This window comes from Lissotriton helveticus, chromosome 7 (assembly GCF_964261635.1).
Source record: "Lissotriton helveticus chromosome 7, aLisHel1.1, whole genome shotgun sequence".
NCBI lineage: Eukaryota > Metazoa > Chordata > Amphibia > Caudata > Salamandridae > Lissotriton > Lissotriton helveticus.
Window position 1 is genome coordinate 177,061,459 of NC_136068.1, and position 24,683 is coordinate 177,086,141.

At 48.1% G+C, this 24,683-nt stretch overlaps 1 protein-coding gene across 1 annotated transcript in view; it reads right to left on the reverse strand.

Moving 5' to 3' along the window:
* Positions 1-20,025: 20,025 nt before the first annotated feature.
* The window catches only part of ZNFX1 (zinc finger NFX1-type containing 1), a 115,329-nt gene continuing 110,671 nt past the window's right edge, over positions 20,026-24,683 (reverse strand). Inside the window, exon 14 of the mRNA XM_078651884.1 lies at positions 20,026-23,276. Within this exon, the coding sequence (XP_078508010.1) occupies positions 20,841-23,276 (2,436 nt within the window). The 3' untranslated portion in view covers positions 20,026-20,840. The remainder of the gene's footprint in view (positions 23,277-24,683) is intronic.

Consider the following 24,683-nt stretch of genomic DNA (forward strand, 5'->3'; position numbering starts at 1 on the left):
CGAAAGTGTCTTGGAGGTGGAGGCGCATGTGCGTCTCGTCACAGGGTTTCAGTACATTTTAATCATGTGAACTTGGCCATGAGGATGGCTTTAACTTCCTTTTTAAAAAAGGTAGTGGAAGGGTTGAGTCTGGTTTCTGGGGGTAGGGCATTCCAAATTCTGGGTGCCATCCCAGAGAAGGATCTGTTATAAGTGTTTTTCTTATGGAATTTTTGTGGTTTCAGAAGTAGTTTTGCCGCACTTCTTGAGGATCTGGAACCACCCGAGATCATCAATTTCTATGCCAGATAGCTGGGTGTCTTGTGATGCATGGCTCTGTGTGTCATGCAGGCAATTTTCAGCTGGATTCTCGCTTCCAGGGGTAGCCAGTTCAAGGATTGAAGGTCCGGGGAGATGTGGGAGGTACGTTTAGATCCAGTTATGAGTCTTGCTGCTGCGTTGATTGATGCTCTGAGTGGTGCAGTTGATGTTTTGGGTAGGCCACAGAGAGAGACACATCCGTATTCCACTCTGGGTATAAGTAGAGCTTGTACTGCCTGTTTGAAGTCATTGTGTGGTAGGAAGGGTTTCATTTTCCTCAATGTGTTTATCTGGATGTTGGCTCCCTTTGTAGCATTACTGATATGTTTTTGCATGTTGAGGTTACTGTCTAAAGTGATTCTTAGTGATTTCGCTGAGTCTACGATGGTAGGTTGGACGTTAAACACTGTAATATGTTTGAACCAATCTTGCAATTTGGGGATTTGAGCCGGAGGAGCTATTAGTATGAATTCGGTCTTTAGGGTATTCAGTCTGAGATGATTTTCAGCCAGCCAAGATTGGGTGTTCCTAAGCGCTGTATCAAGTAGTTTGACGTTCCCTAGGATGTGTATCTTGAGGTATAGTTGTGTATCATCTGCGTACATGTGATATTGCACGTTAGAGGCTTGTAGGATTTCAGTGAGAGGTTCTAGGAAGAAAATTAACAGTGTTGGGGATAGTGCGGATCCTTGCGGGACACCTAAAGATACTGGGACGGGTTTGGACAGTGTGTTATTGACTATGAATTGTTGTGTCCGATTTTGGAGAAATGAAGTGAACCATGCAAGCACTGCCCCAGACAGACCCATTCTGTGTTTCAGGAGGTCTAACAAGTTCTCATGTTTGACCGTATCAAAGGCCGAGGAGAGGTCCAGTAGGATGAGAAGACAGGATCCATTTTGGTCGAGTATTTGCAGCGCGTCGTCAATGATGTGTGTCATGGCAGATTCTGTGCTATGGCCTGCACGGAAGCCTGATTGGTGTTTGTTGAGAAGATTAAAGTGCTCGATATGTTTCGTTAACTGTAGGTGTACACATTTTTCCAGCAACTTGGCTAAGGTAGGGATATTGGAGATAGGTCGATAGTTGGTAAGGTCCGTAGGATCTGCCGTGGGCTTCTTTAGAATGGGTGAAACCTGGCCTACTTTGAGGGAGTCTGGAATGCATCCTTGTTGAAGTGAACTGTTTATGATCTTGGACTAGAGAGGTAGAAGCAGTGGAGTGAAGTCTTTAGTTGCGCTTGCCGGAAGCGGGTCAGAAAGGTGGTTAGCTGGCTTCTATGCCCTGAGTATTTTGCCTATGGCATCTTCGGAGTAGGAGGTAAATGATGACCAGTCTGCATTATTTTTTGGGTTGGACTTTGATAGGAGTTGGCATGGCGCGGTTTGGGGAGCAGGAGGGATTTGTGTATTGGGTCTTGCGTATAAGGATAGGTCCTTTAGGAGGTCTTTCTTGATGGAGTCATTCTTCAAGGTGAAGAAGGTGGAGAATTCTTCACAATTTGGCTGCCGGTATTCTAAATCTTGTGGACGATGAGATGCCTCCTTAGTTTGAGTTTTGATCAGTTCAAAGAGTTTTTTGGGACGATTTCTTGCCTGATCAAGTTGAAGGCTGAAAAAGTCGGCTTTGGTGCACTTGATCTTTCGTAAATAAGCGTTTCTTTTTGTCCTGAGGATCTTGAGGTGGTTGGCGGATGGTATTGATCTCCAGGCCCGTTCCGATGTTCTGAGCGAGCGCCTGTCCTCGTTGAGTATACCGTTGTACCAAGGTTTTGAATCTTTCAAAGAGACTCTTTTTAGTTGCAGCAGTGCTACCTCTTCTAATATCGATGTCATAGTCGAGAGGTAGTGGTTGGTGAGATCGTGTACTTTGGAAGATCCTACGGGAGGCAGCAGTAGGTTAAAGCAGGAGGAAGGGGTTGAGTTTTTTCAGGTTCGCTCCGATGTTCTGAGCGAGCGCCTGTCCTCATTGAATATACCGTTGTACCAAGGTTTTGAATATTTCAAAGAGACTCTTTTTAGTTGCAGCGGTGCTACCTCTTCTAATATCGATGTCATGGTCGAGAGGTAGTGGTTGGTGAGATCGTGTACTTTGGAAGATCCTACGTGAGGCAGCAGTAGGTTAAAGCAGGAGGAAGGGGTTGAGTTTTTTCAGGTCTCTTTTCCACACTTTTGGTCTTGTGGATTGCACTGAGTTCAGTTTCACCTTTTCCTTAATGGTGAAAGTGATGATATGATGGTCTGACCAGTCGCAGGGTTGGATCGACTCTAGCTGAATGGATTCAATTTTAGAGATTAATAAGTCCAGAATAGAGCCTTTGTTGTGTGATGGGATGTTGCAGAATTGCGTTAATTCAAGGTCAATAAGGAAATTCTTGAGACTTTTTACTGCAGTATCATTAGGATCGTCCCAATGGAGAGTGAAGTCTCCTAGGAATATGTTGGTATTTTGTCGCCCCATGTTTGAAGATACCATGTCCATGAAGTGTTCAATGAAGGCGAGGTTTTCACCTGATGGGTGATAGATGATGTGCAGAGAACAGACAGGTTTGCCCTTGCTAGTGATGTTGAGGCATATGTATTTGCAAGACTGGAAAGAAGGGGAAATGGCTCTATTTACTGAAATACTCATATGATGTATGCAGGCTATACCTCCCCCGGACTTATCAGCTCTGTCTCTATCTAGTCTGATGATGTTGTAATTAGGTGGGACAAAAATGTCAGTGATTGGTGTGGAGGATTCTTTTAGCCAGGTTTCGGTTAGGATTATCAGGTCTGGCTCATGTGTGAGGATGAGGTCAGCTATGTCCGCTGCATGTCTGGCGGCCGATCTACAATATAGGAGTATAGATTTGAGTGTGGGCGTACTGGTGGATGGAGAAGGTACCTGAGTAATAGGAATTCTTCTAAGGTTGATGTTTGTGACGCCTCTAGTGTTTGGTTTACTGGTCCTATGGGGATTGGAGGTGATAGTAGGAATCAGCAATGATGCAGGTGTGGTAGGTTTCATGGGAACGGAGACGTATGAATTCACCATGGAGAGTAAATCGCTCTCTGAGAGCGGGTTGGTGCTTCTAATTGACCGAAATGAAATGTTGTAGGAGGGGACTGAGGGCCAATTGGGATGATAGGGATTCGTGTTTGTTGTAGGATGGATTCTGGGCCATCTAGATTTGGGGTGTCTTGTTGCTCTAATGCCCCAAGGTTGTTTCGCGAAACGGTCCTTGAGTGCTTGGAGTTCTTCTTCGGTTTGATTCACTGAGATTATGATCTCATCAAGTCTGTTGTTTTGTGCAGTGGCTGTGTTATGGGTGTGGATATGGATGCAAGCAGTGGAGGCAGGCCTGGTGTAGGGTTTGTTGTATGTGTGAGTGTGGATAGGAGGGGTGCAGCTGGTGGGAGTGTGAGTTGCTACGAATGAGGAATGGGTCCGTCTTAAGGGTGCAGATGTAGGCTCTAGGGGCTGGCCTGGTTCCATCTCAGGAAATGTGGCGTAAATGTCTTCGATCTTCTCCTGGAAGAAGACCGAGAGATTTTCACAGAGTGTGGCAGAGGGGACTATATTGCTTTTCATTGTCTCTGGTTTAAGCAACCCTTGAATAATTTAAAAAACGTCCCTAATGGAGTTGTCAGCTGCTTTTTTTTGATTGGCAATGTGGTCTCTAATAGTATTGCGTTTTCATTTGTGAAATTGTTTTATTGCCTTTCTGTATATATTTTTCGCCTCAGGGTCGTAGGTTTAGCGCCACACCCGCTCAAGTTTCTTTCAGCAGCTTTTCTCTGATCGGAGTTCTGGCGTAAACCAAGGAGCAGAGGGTTTATTCCTGGCCTGTTTTATTATTTTCATGGGAGCTATTTTGTCTAGGGCCGAAGTGACCCAGTGGTTGAAGGTTACGGCGTCGCTTTTCGTGTCTCCGGTAGGTAACAGAGGGGTGTTTTTTAATACCGGGCCTAGTGCTTCGGGGGTAACTTTCCTCCAATTTCTTCTAATTATGTGTTCGGGTTTCCTAACGTTGTGGTTTATGGAGATGGTTAGATAGAAAGGAATAAGACTGTGGTCTGACCATATGAGGGGAATTGGATCCTCAGTTGTTAGGGTGGGGATATTAGTAACAAGCATTTGCAATGCAATAGGTCTCGCATTAGGGAAGTGTGAGCTATTGGTATTGTAAATGACAATTTTTTTAAATATGTGTTGGCTTTGAAAATATATAAATTAATAGCATGTTATTCACAAAGCCAATAGCTTACACTTTCCTAATACGAGTCCTATTGGCTATGGCAATGCTTGTTGGTAGCAAGAAAGGACAGTGCTGTTGTGGTGCTGAGTGATGATGTGGTTGGGCTGAGTGATGTGGTGGTGTATTAGAGTGATGTGGTGGTGTATTAGAGTGATGTGGTGGTGTCCCAGAGTGGTGTGGTGGTGTCCCAGAGTGGTGTGGTGGTGTCCCCGAGTGATGTGGTGGTGTCCCCGAGTGATGTGGTGGTGTCCCCGAGTGATGTGGTGGTGTCCCCGAGTGATGTGGTTGTGTCCCCGAGTGATGTTGTGGTGCCCCCGAGTGATGTGGTGGTGTAGTATAGGCCTTAAAGTCCTACCTTTCCTAGGGATGAGGAAGTGTAGGTAATACACTTCCCTGCCAAGTTGATGGAGCAGCAAAGGTTCTATTGGTTTATTGAGAATGAGTGCCTGTACCTCTAGAAGAAGGCGATGATGTTCTGCAGACAGTGTGCATCTTCACGGCGGAATGTTTAGTGTGGATGCAGCAAGCTCTAGGCACTAACCGTGTTGTATGATTGAGAGGACCCTCGGGTCACTGGTGATTCTTTCCCACTGCTAGTCTTCCCCCAACAGGTGTAGTGTGATCGGGGGGGGGGGAGTAACTGCTTTATGGGGTTGGCCCCCTTAGCCACAATCCCTTTACCCCTGCCTCTCGTGTTGTTACCGCTGTAACCCTCTACACTCCCTTTACCCCTGCTTCTTAATGTTGTTACCTCTGTGACCCTCCCTAGAGAAAGCCTGTGTTGACCACTGCTGCTGCCATTGGGAAGTAGTCGCCGAATCTGGGAAGTTGATCTTATTGCCCCCTCAATCATTCAACCAATCAATCAATTCATCAATTCATCAATCAGGGTTTGTGAAGCGCGGCTACTCACTCATGAGGGTCTCAATGCCTTATACTGGGGCCTGCGAAAGGAGCCTCAGGGAGAGGGAACTGGAGAGCCCCTTGGCTGTTTCAGTATCTTTTTAGGTCGAGCCTAGCGGTAGGGCGCAAGCCCTGCTCTCTGCGAGGCATGCAGTATTAGAGTATGCTGTGTAAGCCTCGCCTTCTCTTTGTCCATACTTTTCATTGGCTGATGTCATGGTCCTTGGTAAATGCTGGCATCCGATTCATTGTGAGGCTCGTTAGTCCCTCCTTGTTACCGCCTTGTCGCCATTTATCACCGCCTATGACGACTGGACCTTTTCCTTGGCTCATTACACGGTCGGCTTTAACTAGAGGGTCAGCACTATTTTGTTTATGGGGACAATGGTGGATGTTATTCTGTTGTATTTGTATCTCGAGTGCGGTGCCCCTTTAGGGACACTACGCTTAGTTTATTTATTTATATTGAACTTTTATGTTGAGCGCGGCTCTCATTCTGAGACACCCTGCTCTGTTTCTTTTTTTAACTTTCATAATGAGCGCGGTGCATGCTCCAGGGACACAGCACTCGGTTTCTTTTTTCCCTTAAAACTGAACCCGGCGCCTTTTCAAGGACAACGCGCTCAATTTCTGTTTTTTTTTTTTTTTTACTTTAACACTGAGCGCGGTGCCCGCTTCAAGGACACCGCGCTCAGTGTTAGAGTAAAAAATAAAAATATGAAACCGAGTGTGGTGTCCTTGAAGTGGCCCGGCGCTCAGTATTAGACTTCAACAAGCATTTGCAGTGCAAAAGGTCTCCCATTTACGCGAGTTTAAGTTATTGGCTTTGTAAATGACAATGCCTTTCATTTATGTTTTAAAAAACTAAAATATTAGGCATTGTCATTGTAGGAAGGTGGATATCTGACTATATGGTTACCCAAACTTTTTGCCTAGTGTTTTGCTGGTTTTCGACTTAGTTGGCCTGGGATCCTGCTATTCAGGGCCCCAGGCTATCTGCTTTCACTATAAAATGAACTCCATGTACTTTAGGTACATACCAGATTGGTTACTGGGTCACTCTTGTGAGCCCCTGTATAGTGTACCATTGGTACCCAGGGCATAGGTGCACCCTAGGCCTACCAGGGGCTGCAGCATGTATTGTGCCACCCCTGGTTTGCCTTCCAAACTGACACCACAGGTCTGTTCACACAGCCTGGGTAAGGTGGTGTAATCACCCCTTATTTAGATATAGTATACCTATATTTAACTTTATATATAGACACATATACACCTATAAGCCACTCCTATGGTAGGCCTCGACAATCCTGGAGGCAGAGTGCTGGGTTTTATGTGAGAGGGTGCCCTAGCATGAGCTGAGCCCCTCTGCAGCTTTCGGAACCCTCTCCTTATAGCTGTTCTATTAAATAACCATACCATATACTCTTAAGTGCATTATAATCCTCGCGATTAATGCTAACTGTGGTTTGTCTTTATCAAAACATGTCGTGTAAGGTGTCAAACACTTTGGAATACTACCCCCCCCCCCCCGCCAATTCGGGCGGCAGGGGTAGCATTCCACCCTTCTATAGGGAAAAGACATGCATGTTACTGCTTTACCCGGTTAAAGTTAAACAGAGCCTCAGCATCACAAAATGGATGCTGCTGCCACAGACACAAGTCTGATCTCCTGTTCCTGGGGGAAACTCCAGCAAGGGCGGCCTGGACAATATGTTAATATGTTATGTTAATAACTTTTATTCGGCGCACAGCTGCCCCAGCGAAGGGGCGTCCTGGCGCCTGTTCAAATACCACAACACAACAGATCAGAGCCGGGAAGAGAAGAGATCAATTACCAGAAGCGAACAAGTGGGTTTTAATAGCGCGCCTGAAAAGAGTGAGACTATCCAGGGCACGGATGTGTACGGGGAGAGAATTCCATAGGTCAGCTGCCAGAACGCGAAAGGAGCGCCCTCCCATCCTACTCAGTCTGAACCTAGGCTTAATTGCCAGATGGTGAGATTCAGACCTGAGGGACCGTGTGGGCAAATACGGAGCAATGAGGCCCGCAAGGGCGGGAGGGGAGGAAAGCTTCAGAATCTTAAATGTCAGACAGAGAGCCTTAAATTTGATTCTCTGTCTGACCGGAAGCCAATGAAGGGAGGTCAAAACAGTAGAAACAGAGCCCCATCTCGGGAGGCCCACGATGGCACGTGCAGCAGCATTCTGCACAATCTGAAGCCTAGAAGCCTCAGCCTGGTTCACTCCAAGTAGCAAAGCGCTCCCGTAGTCCAATCGCGACAAGATGGAGGCCTGAACCACCAGTTGCCGCGTGGGGGGGTCGAAGAACTTAAGGACAGGTCTCAGTCCTCGCAGGATACCAAAACAGGTAGCTGCTACCTTCTTCGTATGGCTGGCAAAAGAAAGATGGGAATCCAGCCAGACCCCCAGATTTTTAACTTCGGCCGCTGGAGTGGGAGAAACCCCCAGTTCGGGAGGCCACCACTGGTCTCCCCAGAGTTCCGTCTGCCTCCCTAGAATCAGGACCTCGGTTTTTTTAGCGTTAAGCTGTAAGCAGTTGCAACGCATCCACTTAGCCACAGCTATAAGTCCAGCTCGAAATCTGGGCGCATTCACCTCAGGGTCCCCGCTGAGTGTTACCGCCAGCTGCGTGTCGTCGGCGTACGATGTCATGGTAAGGCCACATTCCCTGACGACAGCAGCCAGCGGTTTCACATACAGATTGAACAGTGTAGGACTTAAAGCGGAGCCCTGGGGAACACCCATACCGAGAGAATGAAACGAGGACTGGCCAGGTGGAATGGCCACTTTAAAACACCGGTCCGAAAGGAAGGAGCGGAACCACTCAAGAGCTTTCCCGCCGATACCCACTTCCTCCAGACGCCGCAATAAGATGTCATGAGACACCGTGTCAAATGCGGCGCTCAGGTCTAACAGCAGGAGCGCCGCTGTCTGCCCCGCATCCAGCACTGACCGCAGGTGCTCGGTCATGAAGAGCAGGGCCGTTTCAGTGCTGTGTTGAGAGCGGAACCCATTTTGGCTCTCGTCGAGAATGTTATTACGAGAGAGATGGGTAGACAGAATGGTGTTAACGTGTGCCTCAGTGACCTTTGCGGTCCAAGGTAGGAGGGAGATGGGCCGGTAATTTTCCGGGAGCAAGGGGTCGAGATTAGATTTCTTCAAAATAGGGCTGACCACAGCTTGCTTCCAGGATGGAGGAACCACGCCCTCAGTAAGGGAAAGATTGATAAGATCCAGGATGGGCTCACGACACAGCGGCGGGAGAAGAGTAAAGAACTCCGGCTTCAGTGGGTCTAAGGGAGAGCCAGATTTAATTTTGAGGCTTAGAGTGTCAAATACCTCAACAGACATAGCCGGCAAGGAGGACAAGGTCTCCACAACCAAAGTCTTCACAGTACTCGGAACTACCTCGGGGACGGAAGATGTAAAACCTCGGTAGATTGCCTGCACCTTCTCCACGAAGAAGGATGCCAGGCTCTCACAGTGTGAATCCGTGCAGATTTCTATCGAGGTGGCCCCAATAGGTTTCCTGTCCAGGTACACAAGTTGCTCCATGCATAGCCCGGTTCAAACCAGTTGCTGGGGCACTCCAGCCCCAGCTCTGGCGCCAAACTGGACAAAGGGAAAGGGGTTTAACCACCCCCTTCTCAGGTCCACCTATAGGAGGGACCTAGGCAGGTAATCCAGCCCCCATCCTTAGTATAAGTATAGGAGCTGTGTCCCCAGGACTTTAGATTATCCTGGAATGAAACTTTGATACAGAACTTTTGGACCTTTGATATTTTATTCTGACTAGAAGATTGAAGACATCTCCCTTGTGGTCAAGGAGTGACCACCCTGTTCGAACATGCACCAACAGGAACTTTGCCGGTCTGCAGTTTCAAGGCTCCCGCTGGAACACGAAGACTCTGCAACTCAAGAACTGGACTTCCAGATTTCTCTGACCCCGACCCACATCCACAGCAAAGCTGAGACCCGTGGCGGACACGAGAAACGTGGGACCGGACACCTTGGACATCCTGCATTTTGCTACCTGCACTCTTTTTCTGAAGCCTCAGTAAGTTGTGCATTGGGGTACGAGAAGCCCCAGCCCCGAGCATCATTTGACCCGAAGCCCAGTCCCCCACACTCCGTGAGTGTCCCGTGGGCCCCGCCTTTACATTTGTGCTCGACGCATCTTCCCAGTGCCTTGCCCGTTGGCTATTGAGCCCCCTGAAGATGCCATCTTGAATCTAACTTGCGATCCTGGTTGCTCCAGGCTTGCCCCAGCTTCCCTGCAAAGGATAAACGACCTTGCTGATCTGCAACATAGCCAATCTCGACATCCTGCGTAGGTTACGGTTGCCAAGGCTTGTTGGGTCTAATCTGTATACCGACGCTGCAGTCATCTAGATCCATCGTGGGACAGCTTGAATCCAGCTCCTGGTCATCGTCGATGCCTCCTGGACCTCGTGGCTGAAGAGACAAACTCACCTTCTTCACTTTAAAGCACCCGACATCGCCTGGTTCCTTCCTGGTTCCTTCTTGGTCACTGGCTAGTGACCCAGACTCTGTCCCCTCTGCTTTCAGGTTCTTCACATCTCCGATCCACCCTAGGATCCACCCGGACACTTTTCCTCTGGTCGCCTGCAGTAATTCTTTGCAGCTCTCCATAGAAAACAATGACGAAACCCGACATCAAAAGACACCTATGCACCCGGCTTCCGTGGGTGAGGTAACACAAGTATTCTGGTAGTCTCGAGGGCATTGGCCCTCCTAGTGGCTAAGTCTAGAAGGATTCCGTCCGAGTCCATCCGGAAGTTTCCTTAACTTGTAACTTTGTAACTTTTACGAACTCCATAGAAAGTCAATGGGAGCCTGCGCCTATGTTTAGACACTGCACGCGACTCCCGTGAGTCTCCTACTTCTTAACCTTTGGTTGCTTAGTGTAGCCCCAGCAGTTCTACAGGCCCTAGGTCTGCTTTCTAACTCTCACGTGGTACTTATACCACTTTCTTAGTATATAGTTTGTGAGGCCCCTAGGGCATTACGTATACTATGCAACTTATCGTATATTAACTGTGTGACTTTTATTGTATTTTTACCTCTGACCTCATAAAGAGTGCAGAGGGGTTGTATTTAGATTACATACATATATATTTGATATATACCTTGTGTGGTGTTCTTTCATTTGGTATTCATGTCAGGCACTGACTTGCGCCTAGCAAACTACATCCCCCATGATGCTCTGGCTCGGAACTACATCCCCCATGAGCCTTTGCGTCACGGTGGATATAGCGCGGCTGAACAATGGCGCGGGTGTACTTGATTCTTCACGGCAGTCTTGCGGATGCGCTGGCGGCTCGCCTTCCTGTGACCCGCCAGGACTGGGGAGAACTCTGACAGTATCACCGGCTGGGATACTGCGTATCTGGTACAGTACCGCGCCTAGTTTTGCAGGCGCTCCTGTGTTGTGTGCCTGAGAGCCCCGGCTCACTGTGATCAGGCTTGGCTACATTTGAACATTGCGTTTTCAGACTTAGAACGGTGGAGGAAGTGGGTGGCTACTCACTTACCTGCTGTTACTTGTGATAATATGGACTAGTCTAGTGGCGGAATGTAGGGGGAGGATTCCTTCACTTTGCCGTCATGAACCCCTGCCTTTAGGAGTGTTCAATTACGTATATGGAATACAAGTACCAAAGCGGAGGGCGGTAGTGCTGTAACTACGCTCTGCCGTGTTTGGGGTTTTGGGACTACTTTTGTGTTTATGGATTACAGGTACCAAAGCGGACGGCGGTAGTGCAGGAACTACGCCCTGCCGTGTTTGGGGTGTGTGTGTTAAGGCAACTGCAATCAGGAACTTACCAAGGTTTGTGGATGAAGGAATCCACGTTGCTGGTCTGCTATTAACTTGGATTTTTGTTGGAGCGGGTGGTTACTCCCCCAGGGGTAGGTTGTCTTTCTAACAGATGCATACATCTAAGTTGTTACATCATACATGTATACTAATGCTGGCATTCATGTCACACAGGGAAGGAGAGAAGAAGGAGTGCATGTTGGCTGGACGCTAATAAAGGGCAGCAAAAGGCAGGTGGCATTTAGTCTTTTGTTTCAGTGAGAATTGAAAGAGAGTAGGATTTGTGACTTGTATTAACCTGTGCACCTTTCTCTTCACAGCTTCCCTTTCCCAGCTGTCCCTTCCTTTCCTTTCCCGGGTTTTTTCCCCTTTTAGGGGTTTTTTCCCTCGCCGTATCACTTGAACACCCTGTGCATTCACATCCAGGGTGTTTGGGAGGTCCGGAGGTGGAGCTTTGTCACATCGCATCGATCCTGCAGAGTGCAGAGCTTGACAGAATCAAGTACCCACGAATTACACTCTGCCCGGTCGGTGTGGTGTTGATAAATGGCGTCCATGGAGGATGTGTTGCACGCGCTAGTGTTAGTGCAGCAGGAGTTGGCTTCTTCCAAAGCCGAAACCGCTGCACTGCGAGACAAGGTAGAACAGATGTCAAAGAATCCTTTTAATGCCTCAACTGCTGCATCTTCTATACAGGTAACGGTACCACCGCCCATTCCTTTAGCCAATCCTGAAAGGTATTCAGGGGATCCAGGGAAGATACAAGTGTTTTTGACACAGGTGTTGATGCATTTTTCGTGTAAACCGGCTTCATTCCCGACCAATCATTCTCGAGTGGCGTTCGCCATATCTTATTTGGTAGGGGATGCAGCCAATTGGGCGGTGCCATTGGTTAAAAACAATGACGCCATCCTGTCTGACTGGTCGGCTTTTAGAACCGAATTCGAGAAAGTGTTTGACCGCAGGGCGACTAATTTTAGCGCAGATAGGGAGCTTTTAGAGTTAAGACAGGGAAGGGGCGAGTTGATCACCTATTTGACCAAGTTCAACAAATTGGTGGCGGAGGCTGAGTGGCCAGAAGATAAAAGGATGTCCCTTTTCTATCAGGGTTTGAAGGAAGATCTGAAAGATGTAATAGCCCAGGTGGATCCCCAGCCTAGGACATGCGTAGACATGGTTAATCTTGCACTGAGATTGGACAGCAGACTGACGGAAAGAGGGGGCTCCAGGAGAAGATGGGAAAGAGGTTCATTGTATGTAGACCGATCCCCTCGTAAGGTGCCAGGGGGAACAGAGAGTAGCCCAGAACCAATGGAGATAGGGGCGCTCAGAGACCCGTTGTCCAGAGAAGAGAGGGAAGTCAGGAGAACACAAGGGCTATGTATGTACTGCGGTAAAAAAGGACATTACGTCCGGGAATGCCCTTCTAAGCCTAAGGCTTCTGCTGTTAGTTGGTTCAAGAAAGTGGCTGTGTCTACCACAGGGGTTGAGACAGAACAGGCCAAGGACAAGAGGCAGGTGGTGGACGAAGAGAAGGAGTGGAAACTCACTTCTCTCTCTACTATAGGGATAGGAGAGACAGAGTCCCATCTGGTTATTGACATGACCTTGGAATGTGAGCAACAGTTCCATCAGGTGTTGGTCATGTTGGATTCCGGAGCCACTGGTAACTTTATCGATGATGGATTGGTGTCTAGGCTGGCCTTACCACGTGTACCCAGAGACAACCCTGAGGAAGTCCTGGCTGTGGATGGGCAACCATTGAAATCCGGACAGATAACGGAAAAAACCTGTGAGGTAGGACTATCGGTGAGACAGAAAGGAATAGTCCATTCTGAACTTCTATCACTGAACATTATAGCTGCTCCCCAGTATGAGGTGATCCTTGGAATGCCCTGGTTGTGTCATCACAACCCGGTCGTGGACTGGAAATCCAAAACGTTCCGGTTTTTGCCCGAAAATTGCGGAGCACATATGATGTCCTATCCTTCCGCACACATAGCAGTTCTGTCTTCGTCTTATTCCGCTGCCACTGCGGTGGAAACGAATGTGCAACTTCCAAGCGAATACAGACTCTATAGCGATGTATTCAGTGAGAGCAAAGCAGAAACCCTGCCACCACATAGGGATTACGATTGTCGCATAGACCTGGTGGAGGGGGCTACTATACCTTCTTGTCGGGTATACGCGTTATCCGTGCCCGAAACAGCCCACTTGAGGGAATACATAGATCACTATCTTCGGCTGGGGTTCATCAGACCGTCCCGTTCACCTGCAGCCTCCCCTTTGTTCTTCATAGCAAAAGCTAATGGCGATCTCAGGGCCTGTGTGGATTATCGCGTCTTAAACAGGAACACCGTGCGGAATCGTTATCCTCTCCCCCTCATTTCTGTGTTGCTCGACCAGGTGAGAGAAGCCAAGATCTACACTCGGTTGGATCTGCGGGGGGCTTATCATCTGGTCAGAGTTCGCGAGGGGGATGAGTGGAAAACCGCGTTCAAGACGCGATACGGGCTATATGAGTACCTGGTGATGCCCTTTGGGTTGTGTAACGCCCCTGCGGCGTTTCAGTTTTTTATCAATGATGTGCTGAAGGACTATGTGGACCGTTTTGTAGTAGTATACATAGACGATATACTGGTGTACTCACAGAACGAGGAAAGCCATACAGCACAAGTTAAAAGGGTTTTGGATAAATTGAGAGAACATCGTTTATACGTCAAGTTGAGCAAATGTGAGTTTGGAGTCAGTGAGGTGGAGTTCTTGGGGGTTAACCTCAGTTCAAAGGGACTGCAGATGTCCGACAGAAAAGTGCAGGCGGTAAAGGAGTGGCCCGCCCCAGGGAATGTGCGAGAAGTACAGAGCTTCCTGGGGTTCGCCAATTATTATCGCCGATTTATAGTCCATTTCTCACAGACAGCAGTCCCCATTACCAGACTGCTGAGAAAGGGGGCACCCTTTGTGTGGACTGCAGAGGCGGATGAGGCATTCGGACCAGAAAAAAAGGCGTTTACTTCAGCTCCGGTGCTGGCACACCCCGTTTTGGAACATCCGTTTGTGGTGGAGGCCGACGCTTCGGACGAAGCGATAGGAGCGGTTTTGTCCCAGCGAGATCATCTTACCGGTCAGCTCCATCCAGTGGCCTATCTCTCTAAGAAATTGACCCCTGCTGAATACAACTACACCATTGCAGAAAAGGAACTTCTAGCCATTAAGAGGGCTTTTCAGGAATGGAGGCAGTATTTATGGGGGGCTTGTCATGCTGTGACAGTATACACTGATCACAGAAACCTGCAATACATGACCTCCGCTAGACACCTAACGCAAAGACAAATGCGCTGGATGCTTTTCTTTGCGGAATATAATTTCGTGGTGACATTCAGACCAGGGACAGATAACAGAAAGGCCGATGCACTGTCCAGACAACAATCACCTACCGAACTTCCGACAGAGACCCAGCATGCCATCATCCCCTCAGCCAAGGTGTTGTGTGTGGTTCGGGCCGAGACCTTTCTGGAAGAAATCAGGAAATCCAGATCGGCGGCAGCATGGGGGCTCTGGGCTAATGAGGCTCCTGGAAGGGTGCTGAAACAAGGTCTCCCCTTGCAAGGAAAATGTTTGTTCCTTCCTACTAGGGCGTTAAGGAGAAAGGCGTTTGAGTGGTGTCACGATGCTCCCATGGCTGGGCACCCTGGTGTGACTAAAACTGTGCAACTCCTGAAACGGCACTTTTGGTGGGAAACAATGGCAATGGACGTGGCCCAGTGGGTACAAAGGTGTGAAACATGTGCAAGAGCAAAACAGCAAACAAAAAGGCTTGCTAATGCCTATGCCATCGCCTGCTCGACCTTGGCAGAACATAAGTCTGGACTTCATCACAGGCTTACCGCTGGATCAGGGGTGTTCAGCAATCATGGTGGTGGTGGATAATCTGACCAAAATGGGACATTTCATCTCATGCAAAAACCTCCCTACAGCAGGGCAAACTGCTCAACTGTTGGCCTCTCAGGTCATACGGTTACACGGTCTTCCTAGGGTGATTGTGTCTGATAGGGGTCCCCAGTTTGTGGCACGCTTTTGGAAACTGTGGTGCAAAGCGTTGGGCATTGAAGCGGCTCTATCAACCAGCTTTCATCCACAAACCGATGGTCAGACCGAAAGGTTAAACCAAACTTTGAAAAAATACTTACGGTGTTATTCCAGGGAGGCGCACGAATCTTGGGTGGACTTGTTGTGGATGGCGGAGCTGGCCTACAACAACGCCTGGCATAGTTCTACGGGAATGTATCCTTTTAAGGCCAACTACGGTTACGATGCACATACCATGCCAGTGGACATCCCTGTAGAGGTCTCCAATCATCCCTCCGTCCTGGCACACGTCCGGGCACAGAGAAAGATGCACAAAGGTGTCCAGAAACATTTGGTGAGGGCTAAGGAGGTATACAAGAGGTGGGCGGATAAACACAGAAGGCCTGGTCCCTTGTTTAAGGTAGGAGACAGAGTATGGCTCTCCACAAAGACCATCCGATTTAAGCTGAGAAGCGTGTTCCACCCTCGCTACATTGGTCCTTATCCAATTGTTCGGCAGGTGAATCCTGTGCCTATAGACTGAAGTTGCCTGGCTCATTACGTATCCATCCAGTGTTCCATGTTCACCTTTTGAAGAGAGCTCACTCGGCGCGCAGAGTGGCGCCGCCGCCTGTAGATGGAGAAAAAGGAGTGGAATATGAGGTGAGGTCCATACGTGATTCCCGGCTACGCCGGGGAGTGCTCTGGTATCTGGTCTCTTGGAAGGGTTACTCTGCGGAGGACGATTCCTGGGAGCCGTGGGACAATGTCCACGCCCCGAAGGCTGTTCGCTCCTTCCATTTGAGGTGTCCGTCCAAACCGGGCTCTAGGAGGCGCTTGGGAGGAGGGCGTACTGTCAGGCACTGACTTGCGCCTACCAAACTACATCACCCATGATGCTCTGGCTCGGAACTACATCCCCCATGAGCCTTTGCGTCGCGGTGGATATAGTGCGGCTGAACAATGGCGCGGGTGTACTTGATTCTTCACGGCAGTCTTGCGGATGCGCTGGCGGCTCGCCTTCCTGTGACCCGCCAGGACTGGGGAGAACTCTGACAGTATCACCGGCTGGGATACTGCGTATCTGGTAGAGTACCGGGCCTAGTTTTGCAGGCGCTCCTGTGTTGTGTGCCTGAGAGCCCCGGCTCACTGTGATCAGGCTTGGCTACATTTGAACATTGCGTTTTCAGACTTAGAACGGTGGAGGAAGTGGGTGGCTACTCACTTACCTGCTGTTACTTGTGATAATATGGACTCGTCTAGTGGCGGAATGTAGGGGGAGGATTCCTTCACTTTGCCGTCATGAACCCCTGCCTTTAGGAGTGTTCAATTACGTATATGGAATACAAGTACCAAAGCGGAGGGCGGTAGTGCTGTAACTACGCTCTGCCGTGTTTGGGGTTTTGGGACTACGTTTGTGTTTATGGATTACAGGTACCAAAGCGGACGGCGGTAGTGCAGGAACTACGCCCTGCCGTGTTTGGGGTGTGTGTGTTAAGGCAACTGCAATCAGGAACTTACCAAGGTTTGTGGATGAAGGAATCCACGTTGCTGGTCTGCTATTAACTTGGATTTTTGTTGGAGCGGGTGGTTACTCCCCCAGGGGTAGGTTGTCTTTCTAACAGATGCATACATCTAAGTTGTTACATCATACACGTATACTAATGCTGGCATTCATGTCACACAGGGAAGGAGAGAAGAAGGAGTGCATGTTGGCTGGACGCTAATAAAGGGCAGCAAAAGGCAGGTGGCATTTAGTCTTTTCTTTCAGTGAGAATTGAAAGAGAGTAGGATTTGTGACTTGTATTAACCTGTGCACCTTTCTCTTCACAGCTTCCCTTTCCCAGCTGTGCCTTCCTTTCCTTTCCCGGGTTTTTTCCCCTTTTAGGGGTTTTTTCCCTCGCCGTATCACTTGAACACCCTGTGCATTCACATCCAGGGTGTTTGGGAGGTCCGGAGGTGGAGCTTTGTCACATCGCATCGATCCTGCAGAGTGCAGAGCTTGACAATTCAAGGGATTATATATGGTAAAACAACTTGCTTAACTCACCTACTGAAGTCTTAGCCTGGAGACTGCTGGTTCATGCTACCACTAGGATAGCTTTCTATAAGGCTGACTTTACAACCACCATCAATAAGGGTTGATTAGACTGGTACAAGGTGCCCACTAGAACTAGCAGACATCATATGGCAGGCTAACTTCTCACAGTCATTTACAATGCCAATAGCTTAAACTTGCGTAAATGCGAGACCTATTGCATTGCAAATGCTTGTTTAATCTTCTCACGAGCATCTGATCCACATGTGGCCCAAAAATATGTCTTCCATTAAAAGACAGGTTTAGCAGAGGCTATTGAACTTCTGGGTTAAAGCCAGAGGCGCCAAGCATGGCACCTAATTAGGACACTGGCATTACTTCCCCTAACCGCAGTATCAGTAGCATGAAGGACACAGGGGATGTTAATGTTGGAGTTTATCTTGCCCTCAGTGACCAACAGGTGTCCACTCTACCCGTATTGATCTGGAAAGTGTTGTAGGAGTTTCTCCATTGTGTCCCAGTGGGCTCTGTCAGAGCATTAGAGCAAGCCAATATAGTTTGCAATTCTCTTGGCTGTGGAGCGACTCCTTTGCTTACTGCATCAATCTTCTTGTTTTCTTTGTTGGCAAGTGGGGCATCACCAGTATCTTATGCATGGGCATGTTGCTGCTCTGCGTGGACTACCAGGGAGTCTGGTGTAACCTGACCGTGGGTATAGGGATGGTCACTGGGCGAAGTTTTATATTTCTTGTTCACCCGGGGTGCGATGACCCTAGCTTTGACAGGCTGCTTAAAAGCTTCCGGAGTCATCTTGAGCATCCCCTTTAAGCATTGTCAAAAATGGCAAAGCGCGCTGTCTGGGTGACAGTGTCTCAACCAGGAAGTGGCATACATCGCTACCTTGTGGAAAGTGGCGTCCCTATAAATAACCTTGTGATACCAGGTTGTGTAATCTGGAGGAGAGGTTTTGGCCAGGTAGAGATCCATATCTGTCTCCCTGGGAGCAACATCTTAGTACTCACACAAGTCATCGCTGGGCTCAGGGTTAAAATGTGGCCTCAAAGGTATCTGTGGGCTACAAGGGGCTGTCCCCTCCACAAGAGGAGTGTGGTGAACTGTCTATAGAATGCGGTGGAACATATAGTGGTGGTACTGGAGGTGGAGAAGTAGGAAGAGGAGGTACGGGGGACGTGAAGAAAGTGGGCCCTCCTTGATATTTCTTGGGCTTTTGATGAGGTACGGGCTCCAAGGTAGACTGCTCCTCAAAGGTTAGTTTCATTTTCCGTGAAAGAGTCTCTTGCGCCTTAGGTGGCAACTTTGTACAGATTGTTGCAGTCTGTGGTGGATAAAGATTCTCATTTGGCGTTCATCAATCATACCATACAAACGCTAAAGAATCGGCTGCTCCGAGTCATCAGACCCTGCTGATGCTAGGGATCTGATCGCTGAGGCCTCAACATTGAAGCATAGGTGATCTTCGATGACGATTGAAATTTCGGCACCAAACTAGGTTTCCCCGCCAGCAGGACTGTCTGTACAGTGGAAACCTGAGGCTTTTAAGGGGCCTTTGGTGTCAGTGAAGGGGAGCGGCATTAGCTCCAGGGTCTTTTGTCGGGGCACACCATGGCCTGCAGGTAATGGTGGACCAGGAACCTTTTGATCAGTCTCCGGGCTCGACGCCTGACTTCCGCTGGGGCAGTGCTTGGCCTTTGCTCGATGTCAGTGTGCGACTACATGGTGAGCATATTCACAGCCAAAAATGTGGGGTGCTGGTGTGTTACTGGGTCCTGCTACTCCTCCTATTTGGATCGGGAGCTGGCTTGGGACGATTTTGAAGAGGTTGTGCTTTCGACAGGCCGGCCTCAGTCTCCTCCTTGTTGACTTCCCATCCTCCAAAAACGCCAGGGCTGTCATCTTTTTCCCAGGGCTGCATACTCGGTCATGCAAGTCTCGGATCACACCGATGCCTCAAGGTTTTCTTGGAGCGGAAGGCGGGCCAGGCCTGCCATGTGGCCTTGTCGTCTTCAGGTGAGAGATAAAGGTTACAGACCTGATGGTGGTCAGTCCATGGGGTCCTTGGAGTGGCACTGAGCACAGTACTGAAAGGGTGTCTTTTACATCACTGTCTTTTCATGTAATTCAGGACTAAGACAAGCACGCATTCCATTCCAATTGAGGCACAGAAACAGGCTGTTGCCAGACCTAACATGCTTTTTTCTCCACAAAATCAATCAAAGCTATTTCATAAAAAAACAGATACATATCAGTAACAGTACTTTAATGTCTTGAAGCAGTAAGAGACATACATACCTTGCATACCTCTGCCTTATAAAGGGTGTCAGAAAAAATGTACTTTATTTTAATTGAGTCTTTCAATTGCTTGCTTTCACAAAGGGTCTGTCTTTCTGGAGACCTGTCATACTATGCGAGTCAGTGCTTCACAGTACCCAATAGAAGGGGGGAGAGAAACTGAAATGAAAGATGACACAGAGGCTTGGAGTCCAATAACTAAAGGAAAGCTAGTCTTGAAAGTGGATGAAATATTAAAGTGATGTGGGAATCAATAGAATTGATTGAAACCCAGAGTTGAAAAAAAAAGAAGCAAACACACCCTCCTTCTGGTTAGGAACTACTTTATTCATTCCCATTTGGTTCTAAAGTGCATAGTACAGAACACAGAGGATCATTCAGGTAAGTGCTTGTAAAGGACCTGCAAAGAGGGCCCTTTGCAAGACAACTGGAAGATTAAAAAGGTCCTGAGATTATGGAGTGTACAAATCAGTCCAGTATGATAAAAGAGGAGAACCGGGCAAAGAGTTTTAAGTACGGCACAATAATAGGGGGGATGGGGGTAGGTTTACAACCCATATGTCATTGACGAATGCATCCTTTCCTTGCACTGCAAAAACTAGAGGAACATCATCACATTGAACAGAAGATAGGCAGAGAGAGATAATTACCACTTAGAGACCGCACAGAGCTAATAGATGCTTTGGCCAACTGCTGCCCGTTATTAGTGATGTCTCCCTTTCTATCCCCCACACCCCTAAATTGTGATATCGAAGGGGTTTACTTGACCCTCCTTGATGTTGTTCCCCAGTCTCGATAGCGCATTTACAAAATCATTGTCTATTCAATCGTGTTTGTCAAGCCCCATCGCTTCCACAAATAAAACATTCCATACCACATAAACTCTTAATAAACCGCTCCCCAATCTTGATTCCAGCTGAGAGATTAAAATACACACACATTTTTTAAATTAAATAGTGTCTGTGAAAGAGGTATTTTCCAAAACTGGCATCAGCAAGCATGGAAACGATTAAAACAGCTGGATAAAAAGGAAGATTGTTTCACAAATATTAAGTATAGCTATTAATATAATGCTGGATTCTTAGCCATCGCTAGGATTTTTTTCCATTGCCCTAAACCAGCTATCTCAAGCCATCAAAGTTGAACATGTTGTTGGCCGTCTCAGACCAGGCCGCATGCCGAGCACCATCCATTTCCGAAGCTAGCCGGTTACTGGGCACTAAGGCATGGTTCTCCCCCCCAATCTCTGCACTGCATTCTGGGCATCTGCTTGTTTCCATTGCCCCACCACACTCTGTGATCAGGTATACATGGTTGTTGGGGCACTTAAACCAATGACCCCTTGGGAGGGCCATAGCTGCAACAATCATCACCCGCTCTTCATCACTGATCCCCAGACCTGAACAAGGGAGGACAGACTTTAGATCTTTGAGTTTTGCCTTCACCAGCTGTTCCTCATCTTCTGTGAAATGCTTGGTGGCCTCCAGAACCTGGCGTAATTTATTGACCTCGCTCTGGGTAGTAACATTAATCTTTCCAGCTGCCATTTTGCATCTGGTGAGAAGATCCACCAGGTAGGTCAACCGCTGCACTTCACTCTGAAGGTCTAAGAGTTCTTGTTTGGAAAAGCTTAACCGAGGTTTCTCCAGCCAGCTTTGAACTTCAGCTAGCCTCTTGCGTAGCCCTGGTTTCTCATCCACATCCATCTTATTCATGGAGCTCATCAAGCCTCCCAGCCTTTCATAAAAGACCATCATGTTCTCCAAGCTTTCAAGGTCCTTGAGAGATAGATTAGTCAACATAAGCTTCTCTTCCATCATCTTGTACTCCATGGGAATATTTCTACGAATATCCTTCATTTTAGCAAGCTGTGACTGCAAGCGCTGTCTGTTTTCAAATATTTCAGGAGACGAACCCCGCAGTTTCACCTTAACTTTTTCAATCTCCTCCAGTCGCTCCTTGATGAGAGAGCCATACCTTAGATTCCGCCTGATAGGGGTCTGGCAAGTGGGACAAACCTTTAATTTGATAAATGTTTCCTGCTCGTCTCCATTGTTGTTCATATGGTGATCGAAGCCACTAACCTCAAAGATATGTTTGCAGTCCTCCAGCTGCACATATCTCGCATCAGGCTCATCCTCAAAGCCAAAGAAAATCTGGGTGATTTCATCATGGTTGCACACACGGCATTTTGTAGGGCATGGCTCACCACAGAGCCCAATGCATGGGTGCCCACACTTCAGCATCTTGGTGCACGGGACATTGCATGGGGGCCTATTACATGGCTCAGAGCAAAGCTTTCTGCACTGGTGGTGCCGGCATGTCCATTCGCAAGGCTCCACACAGAGGGCGCAAGGCTCACCACACTTCTTCTTGCACTGGCTATGGACACAACGGTTCTCACATATTCTCTGACATGGAGGACACTCATTAGTACATGGTTCCTGACACTCATGTGAGCATATCAGAAGACTGTTGCATTTGTGCTTACAATGTTCATGAAATCGTCCTTCATAACAAGTATGGCAAGAACCAGGGCAGGGATGGCCACAATCCAAGGTAGCAGGGCACTTAATGTTGCATTTTACTGGCATACCGTAATCTATGTCCTGCTTGGTCCAGCACTTCACCTGCTGGGTGTGTCCACACTTTAGCGTCACTGTGATTTCCTGTGGGCATAGTTCCTCACATTCTTCCCCACAGACCTTGCCACATTCATGCCCACACCGGAGGAGCTTCTTACAAGGTTTCTGACAACAGAAGTCCTCTACAGGCATCGAACAGGGCACCTGCTGTCGGTGGCCACATTTGCGGATGACCTTCTGTACTTTCACAACGCAGTCCCCGCAAGGCTCGAAGCAGACTTGTGGACATCGGTGGCCTACATCGCACAATATCTTCTGGCATGGTTTCATGCATTGAAACTCTGTGTGCTCCAAATCATAAGGGTGGCATGCACGGGTACATACATGCCCACAGCGAAGTCTGAATTCACAGGGACGACTGCAACCTCCTTCTGGCACACTGCGGAAGTCAGCTGCCTTGGACACCAATGTTCTGGTAGTGGGGTGGTTCTGGCAGTAAAGAAGCAGTGCTTTTCCCACCTGGCCTTTCTCTCGCAATGTGTGAATGATTTTGCTCCACAGAGGTACCTTTCCCAGCATGCCCATGTTCCCAATGCAGTACAGTCCTTTCTTCGCTCTGGAGAGTGCCACACAAATACGATTAGAAATCTGGAGAAAACCAGCCTTCCCCTCTTTATTACTACGGACAAGCGACAGTAAAATGATATCATTCTCTTCGCCTTGGTACTTGTCCACCACATGCACCTTCACACCAGCAAATGTCTTAGCGGGCATCAGTTTTCGAAGGCAGAATAGCTGTCCAGTATAGGTGGTGAGGATGGTGATCTGAGAGGGCTGATAATCCTGGCACAGAAAATACTTGCAAAGTTCCACCACAAAGTGGGCTTCATGCTGGTTCTGGTGGCTCTTTCCATCTGGAATCTCATGCTCCGGAAAGTCATGTTCCACAAAGAAAAGGTTGGAGGACACCCCCTGGAAGCAAAACAAGAGAGAAGTTATGAAAGAAGTGAATCAGCTAGTACAACTTGTTTTCATTTTGACTCTTTGATATTAAGGGTTCATATTTATGTACAGACAGCTTTACACTGTTTCAGAGCAAACAAAGCATTTGGATAATTCTAGGCCTCAGAACTCTCTACACCAAAAGAGAGGTCTGGTCCTTTCAGCAAACTCTTAAATGCATAACAGCCATATATTTTATTTATTTATTTATTTTTGACATTTATAAAGCGCGAACAAATACCCGCAGGCGTCTCGGCGCTAAGCAATTCGCAAACTTCAAGTGGGTGTTAAAAGCTGAAAGGAATTGATGAAAGTTATTGGTCAAACAGCCATGTCTTTAGCTGTTTTTGGAACTGAAGGAGTGAAGGGCTCAGCTTGATGTTTTTAGGCAGCGTATTCCATAATTTGGGTGCTGCCACTAAAAAGCGTTGGTCACCCCAAGACACTGTTTTGGTTCGTGGGATAATTAACTGGTTTAGGGTGGTAGAGCGAAGCTGTCTACAAGGTGTGTAGGGTTTCAGTTGGTCCTTCAGAAAGTGAGGTCCTTGATTGTTGAGTGCCTTATACACTATACAGAGTGTTTTGAACTTAATTCTGTTCCGGATCGTCAGCCAGTGGTATTCCTTAATAGTTTCGGATATGGCCTGAAATTTGGGCGTTCCGGAAAGCAGGCGTGCTGCGGCGTTCTGTATGGACTGTAACTTCGTCGTGACCCTGACCTGGGCGTTAAGGAATAGGCCATTACAATAATCGAGGGACGATAGAACTAAGGAGCTGACCAAAGTTTTGGTTGCTGCCTCTGGGAGGAAGGGGCTGATTTTTCTAATCATTCTAAGCTTATAATGGGCCGTGGTTGCTATTTTATTTGCGTGATCCATGAAATTGAGGCCGTCATCAAATATGACTCTCAAATTCCTGACCTTAGCTGTCGGCGTGGGAGGTGTTCCAAAGGCTGATGGCCACCAGCATGGTGACCAAGCTGGTGAGAGGGGTCCAAAAATAACTACCTCAGTTTTTCCTGAGTTCAGCTTAAGGCAATTTGTTGCCATCCAGTGTCCGATTTCCAGCATTCCATTTTGGAAGCCTTGTGCCAGCTTTCCTCCGTCACCTTTAATGCCCAGTACCAATTGCGTGTCGTCCGCATAGGAGGTTAGGATCATCCCGTGTGCTTTAATAACATTAGCAAGGTCCGACACATAGATGTTGAATAGTGTCGGACTAAGGGATGAGCCTTGAGGGACCCCACATGGCAGCGAGAGTTGTGCCGATTGGTCCCAATCGTGGACTCGGCGAAATCCCTAGGCGTCACTCTCGACGCCAAGCTCAACATGCAGCAGCACGTTAGCAAAGCCACAAAAGCAGCTAATTTCCAAATCA